Source organism: Medicago truncatula, chromosome 3, assembly GCF_003473485.1.
Source record: "Medicago truncatula cultivar Jemalong A17 chromosome 3, MtrunA17r5.0-ANR, whole genome shotgun sequence".
NCBI classification, from domain to species: domain Eukaryota; kingdom Viridiplantae; phylum Streptophyta; class Magnoliopsida; order Fabales; family Fabaceae; genus Medicago; species Medicago truncatula.
This window is the reverse complement of record NC_053044.1, coordinates 52,910,783-52,923,340: the sequence shown is the minus strand read 5'-3', so window position 1 is coordinate 52,923,340 and position 12,558 is coordinate 52,910,783. Positions and strand designations below refer to the sequence as shown.

General features: G+C 32.7%; 2 protein-coding genes across 2 annotated transcripts; both read right to left on the bottom strand.

Annotated features, from left to right (window-relative positions):
* Nucleotides 1-289: 289 nt before the first annotated feature.
* Nucleotides 290-5,196, bottom strand: LOC11436614 (putative L-ascorbate peroxidase 6). Its single transcript, XM_003603341.4, has 10 exons — nt 5,026-5,196; nt 4,818-4,926; nt 3,928-4,055; nt 3,069-3,139; nt 2,850-2,892; nt 2,671-2,767; nt 2,302-2,385; nt 1,800-1,921; nt 1,604-1,670; nt 290-581 (listed from the first exon to the last, which is right to left on the bottom strand). The coding sequence occupies exons 1-10, from the start codon at nt 5,162-5,164 to the stop codon at nt 479-481; spliced, it is 963 nt and encodes a 320-aa protein (XP_003603389.1). The 5' UTR covers nt 5,165-5,196; the 3' UTR covers nt 290-478.
* A 401-nt stretch (nt 5,197-5,597) lies between these two features.
* LOC11442261 (G-type lectin S-receptor-like serine/threonine-protein kinase SD2-5) lies at nt 5,598-8,549 on the bottom strand. The gene has a single exon (XM_003603342.4). The coding sequence runs from the start codon at nt 8,238-8,240 to the stop codon at nt 5,787-5,789; it is 2,454 nt and encodes an 817-aa protein (XP_003603390.3). The 5' UTR covers nt 8,241-8,549; the 3' UTR covers nt 5,598-5,786.
* Nucleotides 8,550-12,558: the final 4,009 nt, after the last annotated feature.

The window sequence follows — 12,558 nt, the reverse complement described above, 5'->3', positions numbered from 1 at the left end:
AGACAAGCTTTCTGCCTTCTACCTCCTGTTCAGATACTCCCCGATCGTGGATTGATGATTTTTGCAGTTGTTTTCTTTAAATAATTATGCAAAACTTATCCATAGTTAGATACTAGATATTAACTTTAAAGCAAGCGCAGTTAAAAGTAAAAGAGTTCATAGTAAATCCAAACTAATCCTAGTCTAAAGATGGGGATGTAATTATAAAAATAAAAAAAAATAAAAAGATGGATATGTGATGATGATAACTTTTTCTTGCTCCTTTGTGTGCTGGTTTTGAAGCAGAGTATTAGAAGAACGAAGCATGTCCATCAGACCAACAAATTAATATAAACACTTTGATACACAAAGTTAATCACCCTTGATGTAAATACTTTGGTTAACTTTTTGGGGTAGTAAATCTTGATGTTCAAAATCTTAGTACAACTCTCAAATAAAAAACAAGCTGTCCCTTGAGTTGGAACTTTCAACTCCTGATTTATAAGCTATTCCACTTCACACCAGAATTCACCAGCTTGACATACACGTTTTTGAAATCTTCAAAGAACATATTCTCATTCTCTGCGTATTTTTTAATCCATCTGTTCAATAAATGAAGTTCTCGTAAGTAATGCAAATTGAGGTAATAAGAAATAAGCAGACACATACACATGCCGTGCACTGGGATATTAATTGTCACATGCAAAGTGAATTTTTTAGTCTTTACTGAATAAGAGGTTCTTTTAGGCACCTCGTTGTTTGCTTATATGGATAAAAACATAAAAAAATGAATCATAAGGCTAAGCCCAACAAACACATGTGAGCATTTTAAAACTTTCCATGCCCCTCAACATTTTTTCAGATGTTTATACATGTGAAAAAATGTGAACCTGTGTCATCTCAAAGCACACTTCCGGACAAACTATGCCGTTTAGAAATGCACTTCTGAAAACATGTATGGTATTTTAGAAATGTAGAGGTGGGGAAACTTGCCCCCTTTAACCAGGGTATGCATTTTCAAGGGAAATGCATGGTATTGGGTATTGCATGACATTCCCAACTCTGTAATTTTCCCTGTATACTCCTTTTATATATTTACTTAATAATTCTAAAAAAAAAGTAAATTTTTCATACAGTAATGTTTTCCCCATATTGTATGTGTTTGACTTCTGACACAAGTTTCTGGTTCCATTCCATCACTGTATTTTGGTTAAGGAAATTTTTATGGCCTTGCTATTTGAAAACTGACATTTTAAATTTCAACTAGAACGGGAAAATTCAGTTAAATAGTACTATGTGTAACAGTGTAAACTGATACTCCAGACACAAGGAACTTACTAACAAGAACAAGAGCCAAGAAGTAATTAAGAACTAATTAACTTGTAGTGTCAGACGAATCCATAAACTAATTGACGTACAGTTCATATCCAAAGTATTGTTTTCAATTGTTAGAGTATCTGCATTAACTGTTATTTTCTAGAATCTTGTATTTTAATCTAAATATTATTTAAAGGATTCCTTTTTGAATTGAGATCCTAGTGCTTGCCTGCTTCACAAAAAATAACTGCAGTGGGGACAATGTTATAGTAAGGGTAACATAAGAGCTTGTTAAACGATAAATAACCTTAAGCATTCATCGTCCTCAACCAGTGCGTGATCTGAAGGAAGACCAATCATAGTCGACATACCACCTGTATAAAAGAGAACCAGTAGGTGAGAGTGAAAAAAACATTATTAATTAAAAGTGTGACAAGAACAAGCTAATAAATATGTTAGGCAAATCAAACTTTTAAATCAGATGCTCTAAGTTGTTATTTTACCAGAAGGCGTCCATGGCTTCTCCAAAAGAACCTTATAATATGAATTGTCAAAAGAAGTAGGGCTTCCAAAACCTTTACTTCCAAGAGTGTGGGCTCCAGACAAAGCTACTAGTTCTTGTGTTCTGTGAAAGAAAAGTTCCAAATGGATAACAATGCATAAGCAAAACTAATTCTGGTGCAATATGCTGAAGATTTTATCCCAGTGACAAATATTAGCACATGGTCAATAATTTTGTTCAGTAAATCACTATTTTCCTCCTTTGTTGCTCTGGTTTTGAATTAGGACTTAAATAAGATATCAGATTCTGTATGTCTATATAATGTTACGACTCTCATGTTAAGTTATGGATGATCAGCAATTGGACAACTTGTATAGAAAGAATATTTGCGAAAAGAAAAAAAAAATCAAGTATTAAACAAATCATAACTTTTTTTTTAAGAGGCCAAAATCATCCATGCATAACACAAATGCAAAGTAAATGGGATTTTTTCTCATACTCACGAAAATCCTTTTTTATGGAAGCATCTCTTCAAACCAGAAGCATCAAGAGTTTCCTCAGGAAGTTTCCCTTCAGGATCAGGCCCCCTATACCATTAAAATGAATGAAAATATTATAGGCAAAGGCAAAAACAGTTTTTTCTTATGTAACAACCTATGAATTAAATCTACATGAAGCTGTTTCTTTCTACTTCTTAAGTAAAATGGTCAATTGTTCTTTATCCAACAGCATGGACATAACTCAAAAGTAGGTTAGATGATATCTTGAAATAACATATAATAACTTGTTGTTTGTCATCCTTGGGAGAAAAGATCGCGGTTGCTTGTCATATCCTATATACAGACTAGAGTACTAGACAATCATCAACTTACGGCGAGTCTTGTCTGCCGAGCGAAACTGTGATAGTAGGACCTCCACATACTTCAACTGCTTCAGTTCCAGCCACAGCAATAACGTCCGCCCAGGATACTAACAAAGGTAAAGTAAATTTTATTGGTCTAGATCAAATCAACACTTACTATTAGCACAAATTACCAGAGAAAACAAGGACCTGGATGGATAGCATCTATCTGAGTCTTTGCTTTTTGTAGAACCTAAACAACATGTGATAAATCCACTGAGACGTTAGCTGAGCCTGGTGATTAAAATATAAGATGTCTAACTTGATCAAGAAATTCAAAAAGTCTGGTGCATACATCATGCGGAATTATTCAAGTAATAAACGAAAAGGAGAAGAAGGGGTCTGAGAAAATAGTGAGACAGAGCATGCCTTTACTGATTTTTTCAGACCAGTATTTTCAGGTCTTTCAAGTTCATAGACTATAGAACCATTCATACCACCTACAACAACATGAACAGACAATTTTTTAAAATTTGAAAACAAAAAGAGAGAATTGAATTCGTTAATTAAATCTCTGAAAAGAATTATAGAAATACACTTGTTACTTGTGATGAAACTATTACCAAGAAAACATAAAAAAATATCACAATTTTTCCAATTTTTTTTTTGTTCAGACCTTGTGCAAATTTACCCATATAGATGCAATTGCTGAGAAAACGCTTGACTTACATAGCATGCGGACTGAGCTGAACTTTTCCATATTGATAATAGATACAGACATTACATAGGAAAATGATCACATGATAATATTGTTTGAAAGGCATCAGCCATGAGTGATGAGACTCTCTAATTACTTTATATCTGAAAAGGCCATCACTACTTTATTGATATTTCTATATGAGACTAAAAAAAACTTTTATGATATAAAACTTACGACTTGGCAGTATAAAATCAGATTCACCATGGAGTTTTACATAGTACAGGCCATGTGCTTGATGCTAAATTAGGTGATCAAGAAATTAAGAGGACTATACAATGCAAGCTTCACTATTTCAGTAAAAAAAACGAAACAATGGTACTGGCACCAGAAATGTGGAGTATCTAAAGATTTAATTGATGCCTAAAACTGAAAATAATCTTCAATATTGATAATGTCAGTCCTTTCAACGCAAGTATTTTATCCATTATACAAGATTCAGATTTATTCATTGGTTGATTTTGCTGGAAACTGTGTGAAAACTAACAGCATTCTTATTTTAGAAATTAATCCCCTGAGCTAGATGTATACCTGTGTTGTCATCAATTTCAAAAGTTCCAGCATCATGGAAAACCAAACGAAGCACACCTGCAGCCTTTCCCTTTGTCAATACCTTCCTCAACTCTTCTTTAATCAGAAGATATTCTTTTGTACCTGGTCTTCATAATGGGTAAAAGCAGGACACAAACAGTACACCAAACAGCATGTCAATTATAGCAAAATTGAACTCAACTATCTTCTTCTCACTCCCTCCAATCCAATAGTAACACAATGCCCCAATAAAATAAACTAAAAAAAGAATGAATTTTAGAAAACCATTTGTTTAGAATTAAGCGCTTATAGCAAAAGTGCTTATCATAAAATAAAATAAAATAAAAGATTGCATCCTTAATCTATCCTAAAGAGTTTATGGAAATAAGTTGAAAATAGTTCATGGACATGTCATAAGTTGTTTCTATAAGCTCTCACAAAACTCTCACAAGTGTTTATGCTAATGGATAAGCTCAAATAAAACAATTTAAGGCGCTATGTGGACAAATAACTTAATTTGCAGTTTATAGCATAATCACTTATCATGAGAAACGCTTATGTGTAAGCTATTTTTATAACAAAAGATAAAATAAAGTTAATTTTTTTCGTATAGCTAAATGTTGTTTTCATAAGCTATACTGGAGAACTTATGGAAATAAGCTTAAAAAACCTAATGAACATGTAATAAGCTGTTTTCATAAGTTCTCCGAAACAATATCACAAGTGCTTATGGTAGTAAATAAACTGAAATAAGTCAATCCAAATAGGCCCTAAAACATGAATGAAATGAAAGGGTGATTATAATTTTAGGCATTGTACTAAGCTAACTTGTGATCATGATTATAATATAGATTTAATTAATTAATACAGAAATATGATTAGGTGCTTACGGCATGGCGTTAGCTTGAAGAGAACCAAATATATGAGTGAGGGGAAGAAGACATGGCAACGTAGCTATGCTGCTGAATATGACCGCTCTCCTACTGCTACTTGAAACATCTACAACATAATCAAAATCATTAGTGTAGATTAATTATAAAAAAAAAAAAAAAAAAACACTACCCAGCAAATTCGGAGGTACAAGGTTGCCTCACTCACCTGAAGAAGCATGGTCGTTGGGCTTGTTGGAGCGAAACTTAACAGTTGACAAACATGACGGTTGTAATTTGGCGGGATAACTGTTTTCGCCACCTGATGCGCACCGCACAATACGGTTACTCACTCTTGAACACATCATCTCTCTCTCTCTCTCTTTTTTTTTTTTTTCTTCCTTTTAGGATATATTATCTCTACTTATTGCCACTAAATAAGTAATTTCCTTTTTTTTTTTTTTTAAGGAAAATAAGTAATTTCTTTTTTTCTTAGACAAATAATTTTTATTTCACTTTTGTATAGAAGTGGTGAATACCATCTAAAATCTAAAATTCAACACACGCATGACTCAACAGAAAAATGTGTCTAATCTAACAATATCGACATTGTAAATTGAGTTAGGTTTTACACACTTTTTAAAAATAATAAAAAATATAACAAAAAAAGTTATTCTAACAAATGTTATTAGTTGAAATTCATTGGAATTCCACTTTATGTGAGACTGTATTTTATTTGAATATCAATCAATTATAAAAGAGTATATTAGAGTGCGAAGTTGGGGAAAAAAAATCCATTGGTGACTGCAAAATCCAATTTCATATTTGTAGGAAATAGGCTAATAGCAAGATTTGAGAAACTTAAAAGACAAAATTTACAAGAGTAAAAGTCCTATACCAAGATTAATTACATATCAACTAATTTCCTCAATAATATTACATTACAATACAATACAAAAAATAAAAATACATAGAGCAATTGTTGCTGTGTTATCTTGGGCCAGAAAGACGAACTGCTGATAAATAAGCATCACTATTACAATCTGATGGTCCAGAAGAGGTTCCTCCTTCACTAGTAGATGATTTGAACATAGTAGAATAAAGACGAGTACTCAAGTAAGAACTAGTTGGTGGTTTAGGAACAGTGCAGAGACCCTCCAACATTTGAACAACTTTGGTCATTGAAGGTCTCATAGACATGTCTTCTTGTATACACCACAATGCAACCCTTATAGCACATTGAACCCTATCATCATGCTCATCAATTTTCAGCTCGGAATCAAGTATATCTCTCACTTTCCCTTCTTCCATCATCTTAAAAGCAAAACTAGGGAAATAACTTTTCTCTGAACTCTCATTAGTATCATAGTTCTTCCTTCCACCAATAATCTCTAGCAATACCATCCCATAGCTGTATACATCACTTTTCTCTGATATAGCATAGCTTGTTATCCATTCAGGTGCAAGGTATCCACGTGTTCCTCGCATTGTTGTAAAAACATGACTTTGTTCTCTATTCATGAGTTTGGCTAAACCAAAATCTGAAACTTTGGCCATGAAATGGTCATCTAGAAGCACATTTTCAGGTTTGATGTCACAATGAACAATCTTTGAATCACAATCTTCATGTAGATAAGCTAGCCCTTTTGCCGTTCCTACTGCTATATTATACCTTGTATCCCAATCCAAAAGAAAATCACCTTTTTTCTTCTTGAATATCCATTTATCCAACGAGTTATTAGCCATATACTCATAAACTAAAAGCCTATGTGTTCCATCTGCACAAAATCCTTTAAGTCTTACCAAATTAAGGTGATGAATGCTTCCAATGATGCTAACTTCGGCTCTGAACTCTTTCTTTCCTTGACCAATACCTTCCAGCTGCTTCACGGCTAATTGAGTTCCATCAGGTAGAACTCCTCTATAAACTGAACCAAAACCTCCTTGACCAAGCTTCGTTGAGAAGTTACTAGTTGCAACTTCGAGATCTTTGTAGCGGTAGCGAACTGGCATACCGGTTAAATTCTCCAGGAAATTGTCCTCTTCTGAATTCTCTTTTGGAGATTCAGGTAACATTTTCTTTTTTCTGTAGTATCTAACCCCAACAAAGAGCAGAAGGGAAATCACAAACAAAGTTAATATGACAATAACAACAACAACAATGATGTGTTTATTGCTGGTTCCACCTCCTTTTTTGCCTGCATCACTTGAGACCTTAATGTAAGAAACATAACCAGAATCAGCACCATCATCAGATTTCTTAAAACTTCCTACACTTTCCAACAGGAAGCAGTTTCCGGAACTTTTATGAAAGAACATTGCAAGACAAGAGCAATTTCCCCGGCACGATGTTTGACAACCAGCCAAATCGGTTTTCGAAAAGGGCTGAAGAAAATCAAGTGCAAAGTAACCAAGTCCGTCATCACCTTTCAAAAATTGGATAGAGTTTTCTGATTTATCATCACAAGGAGAAAAAAAACCAGGTTTACAATTAGGAATAATAGAAGGACAGCTACACCTTCGGTTGTTCGTGCATATGCTATAAGGATCGCATGGCTCCGGTGTCCCACAAGGATCTTGTGGTATCCTAGTCGAAGAATCACCATTCGACCCACCACTGTTGAGATTAGAGAAAGTAATAACACCATCCCTTCCCAAAACAGCAATCCAAGTTGCATTTACACCTACATCATCAGAGAAAATGAATTGCCACAACAAAGACTTCTTGTCATCATAAAATCTCCAAGAATTGTCACTAAGATTCGCCGAAACCACAACATGACCATCCTTATCAATGGTTTTCCTGTTATCCTCCTGCATAGTCCAATAAACCTGTGGAATTTTAAAACCAGCAGAAAGAACAACATTACCAGATTTAATCTCAAGAACATAGGTCAAATTATTTGAACTAGGTTCACTAGTAATCTTCATTCCTTCCTTAAAAACCTGTTGAGGCATCAAAGTATCAGTAGGAAAATCAAAACTTTGCCAAATTACCGTACTATTATCCTTCCCAAGCAAAACCAAATTCCCACTATCTTCCAACACCATTAAAGAAGCCCCTTTATTGGTTGTATTGGTAGACCAAATCAAAATTCCATCTTTTTGTAAAAAAGCATTACCCTTTTTATCAAAGACAAAATTATCAGAATTAGAAACTGGTTTTCCTCTATTAGCAGTCCAAATCACAGTGGAGCTAGCTAAATGAACAATAACTAATAGAAACTTGGTGGTGTCGTTCGCAGTGGTGACGAAACCTAAAGCGAAATTTTGGGTTTTGGAGAGAAGAAATTTTCCTTCTCTGTCAATCCAATCCATTTGTGAACCATCCGTACCAGGTGAGATTGAACCAATATATTGAAGACCACATAAACATGGTTTTGACATGAAGAAGAAAATAAAGATGAACATAGAAAGAATAATAACATGTTTTGTTATAATCATGTTTGGTTTGGAAGTGTTTTGTAAAAAATGAAATTGGGTTGAGAATGATAATAAACAAGAGTGATAGCTGGAGGATGAGTATGGAAATGAATGAAGTAGATGAGAAAGTAAAAAAAAAAAAAAAAAATTGAACTGGGTTGGAATTATGACGTCATAAAGTATGTAGATCTGACTTTGACTTTGGTTGTTTCATTTCATCACCGTCGTTTAAGAGGTTGTGTTGTTGGCCGTGAAACACATTAATGGAAGACGGTGTTTTTTCACTTTTTATTCTTATTCTTCTTCTTCTTCTATTCCTACTTGTCTATATTTTAGTTGTTTTTTATTACTAGTTGTGTGTGCGCGTTGACGAATTGACGATCCACGAACCAACTGCTGCCCTTTTTATGTACTATGTGTGGAAAAATGTGGTGGCTACATTATTTTATTTTTAATTCACTTTCCGTTATAACTTGTGAGTATAAGTTGAAAAAAACTTTTTAAAAATTGTCATGTTTATAAGTTCTCTTTTCTTAAACAGACTAAAAAAAATTATACTAATCAGTCAGTCGATAAATTCAAGTAAGTAAATTTAGAGATGTTTTTGGTGTGGGGCTGCTTGGATGCTCTAAGTTGTATAAAAGGGCAATGTTGGTCGGTGTTCCTAAAAGCATTAATTAGGAGATTATAAAAGGAAATGTTAACCATACTTGATGAGTATTCTAAAATAAGGATTTTTGTTTAGGGGGAGTTAGGAAGATCAATTTCAAAAATAAGAGTATGATAGTTAAAAAAAAAAAGTTAACCATACTTGATAGCTATTTTAAAATGACAAATACGAGATAAATAAGTAATGCAAATGAGATATCTAATACGCGAGCTATATTTCATGCGATCAAAACTGCATGCAACATTACATTTATTGTTGTTAGGATAAGACCAGACAAGCAAGACTTTTTAAAGATGGTTTTATTTTTATTAAATCAAAAAATACAATATTAAAATCTTGATCGTCTAATCTTAATTTGACAATCACAAATTTGTCGACTCAAAGATTTCCAAAATGAAAAACATGAAAAATTTGATAAGTTATATGGCGAATTCAAACTTGCAACACTTAGAATATTTTACCTCATACCTCTACTATTATACTTATACCTCTATCCCACAAAACACCGTAAACTCTCCAAAATATCCTTGCGCAGAAAATCTTACATTTTTTCACACACCCGTACATAAGATTTTTTGTATCGAAACTTTTTGAATTTGAAAAGTGGGCTATACATAAAACTTTTTTTGTTATGTGATTTTTCAAAAGCGTTGGAGGAGAAATCGAGTTATTGCCCATTTATGGATAAGAGATAAAATTCTCTTGCACATAGAATCAGATTGGATAAACAGTTTATTTGCAGTTTATAGTATAACGGCTTACGCACAAATTTACATAAACTATTTTTATAGAACGATATTAAGAAAATGTTAAAAAAAAATTGCATATGCTTTTTTTTACGCATTTTGTATATGCTATAAACTACTTTTATAAACTATATTGGATAAATTTTAAAAATAAGCAACAAAAAAAAATTGTGAAATTTGCTCAAGCTTTTCATAACTTCTTTTAAACAGTGTCACAAAAGTTATATGATCAAATAAAATCAAATAAGTTAATCTAAACAAAACTTTATCGCATGATACTTAAAAACAAAAAACACGGAAGTTTAGAATAATGCAGATGTGGACAAACATGAGGAAAGCATCAAAGTTCATATGCAGCCAACTCAAGTTGCATGGGTGTGTCATGTGTGGGTCCATTTCCCCAGTTTCATCTCATCTCTAACATTTACTCCTCCGTACCTACTATGCTTAGCTAGATGCACCAACAGATTAGGACATCCTTAAACTTTGTTTTAATTATTATTCTTTATAAAATCAATTTAATTACGTTTTAAAGCAGCTAAAAGATGTTGATTTTTGTATTCACTAAATCCTAGTAATTTCTAGCTAATAATTAATTGGTGGAGTGGGATATGCTAGTCGATGGTTATGCCCCACTATAGGTCCCAGTTTTTCACTTTCTACCATTTCTCTATTAACATAATCCATTTGGGTAGAAAAACACATAATACTATGTATAATTGTCAATTGCAAATCAATCAAGATAACCTTATAACAGATTCACACGATACTGGATGATAACGTTATTAAGATTTAATAAGGTGGATTAATGCATAATTTTTCTTCCGTGTTTGGTAGAATTATGGACATATAATGATATAAGTATATAACTACCACGGCATTACAAGTAACTTTTGTTTTTTAATGGGGTACAATTGTACGATCAAGAGAGTGGTTTAAATAGACTATAATTTTATCAATAAGATATTAATTTGTACATGTAAGTACGAATAATTTTCAACAATATCATATGAATTCAAATTGACCATAATCGGACTTGCAATTGCATGAATTTAAATTGACGCACATCCATTCAAGAGAACTCATATTGCGGCATGAAAGAAGCTAGATTAGGGATTATGAAGACAACTCTGGATTCCAAAGTCCATTTAAGGTGACGTTAGCCTGGGAAAATTAAGATTTTTTCATCATGGGACAGTTTGTTTTTTACCATTTTCTCGTTCATTAGAAATATAATGTTTGCTCTAAATATACTCATTGTCATTTAAGGTCCTTAAAGATTGCTCTAGATACACCCATTGATACTTTCTTCAAATTAAATGACCGATGTATATAGTAATTATTAACATACATTGTTTTTTTGACAGCATAATAATTACTATTAACAATATATTTATGCCACTTCTGTCTCTTGTGAAACTTAGCACGTCGTTAAGCTTTTTGGGTTGTCAAATATCAAACTTAATATCAAGGTTTTGCAACTCGAGAGTTTACCTCAACTCGTTTCGTCTAGGTAAATTTGACTCGTAAACTTGACTCGAGAATTCGTACGAGTTTACCTAAAATTAAAATTATATAAAATTTATTATATGCAAGCCATATATATAAGCTAATATAATATTGTAAATAGGTCAATAGTGCAAAATATGACTTAATTACAAAGGGAAATTATATCAAACTACCATAGTAAAACATTATGCTCAACTTAGCATCAAAATACAAAAATTAACGCACAAAATCATAAATTTCATAAGTCTCTAAGTTTAAGTCATCCATAAAACCATCCAAAAAATCAAGTTTCACAAGTTCCTAAAGTTGTTAATAAAACTATCTAAAAAATAAACTAGTTAATTTCTTCAAAAGGTCAACAAACACTACCACCACAACCCTAACCGGCGACGCAATCACCGACGTCGATATATGAATTTCCACCGTCGGCAACCCTAACTGGTATGTGCTTCCATTTTCATGGTTTGAGAACTCAGAGAGGAAAGAAAAAGAAATGTTTCATTTTAGAAACAACGTGTTAATGTAAATGTAACTATTCATTAAACGTTTCAGTCTTTGGACTTGTAGAAAATGAATTTGGTTTTGAAAAAAATGGACCAAAAAAAGGGCCAATTTTCATTTTTCTTTAGATGTAAACTCGTAAAACTCGGTCGAGTTTACACGAGTTTACTGAGTGTTAATTTGGTCAAACTCGTCAAACCTTCCGATTTTACCAGAAATCGAGTTTACTTCAGAGTTAACACAATTTTGATACCTAAACACGTAAACTCGAAGAGTTAATATTCGATTTGCAGAACATTTAAACCTATACAACCTGTTCTAGATTCAGCCCAACATTTTCAATTCAATGCTGAGCTACTTGCTGTTATTGCCGTAAAAAATATGTCATTCATCAAGTGTGCGATAACAAATTGGTAGATATCATAATCTTAATATTTTACCGGTCATTAGTGCAGCAAACTCGTACCCTTTTTACTTTAAATAATGTGATTATCGTTAACATTAAGTCAATCATTGATGTTGGCTTGATGTGAACTGTCTATCTTCTAGTATCGTCCACTTATTACTGAACCATTTAGGTCCATTGATTCTTAGCTCACGGTCTAAACCAAACGAGGCTTGGACAAAAAAAAAAGTTTCATGAGTTCGACACAAATAGACCCGAAATTAACAGACAAATTTTTCAAACAACTTAAAAACGACCGATTCTATGGTGAATGACTTAAACAAATCTTACATCATAAGCAAGTTGGTTTTTACCATTAAATTAATAAATCTTATCATTATATTAAATGAAATAAGATTTGGTTTTTGGATCAAATAATAAAAAATACATTTGTGCATGATGCAAGATCATCTTATTTGTACATGTTGGACAAAGAGCAATGATATTTGAACAAACATTTGCTAATAA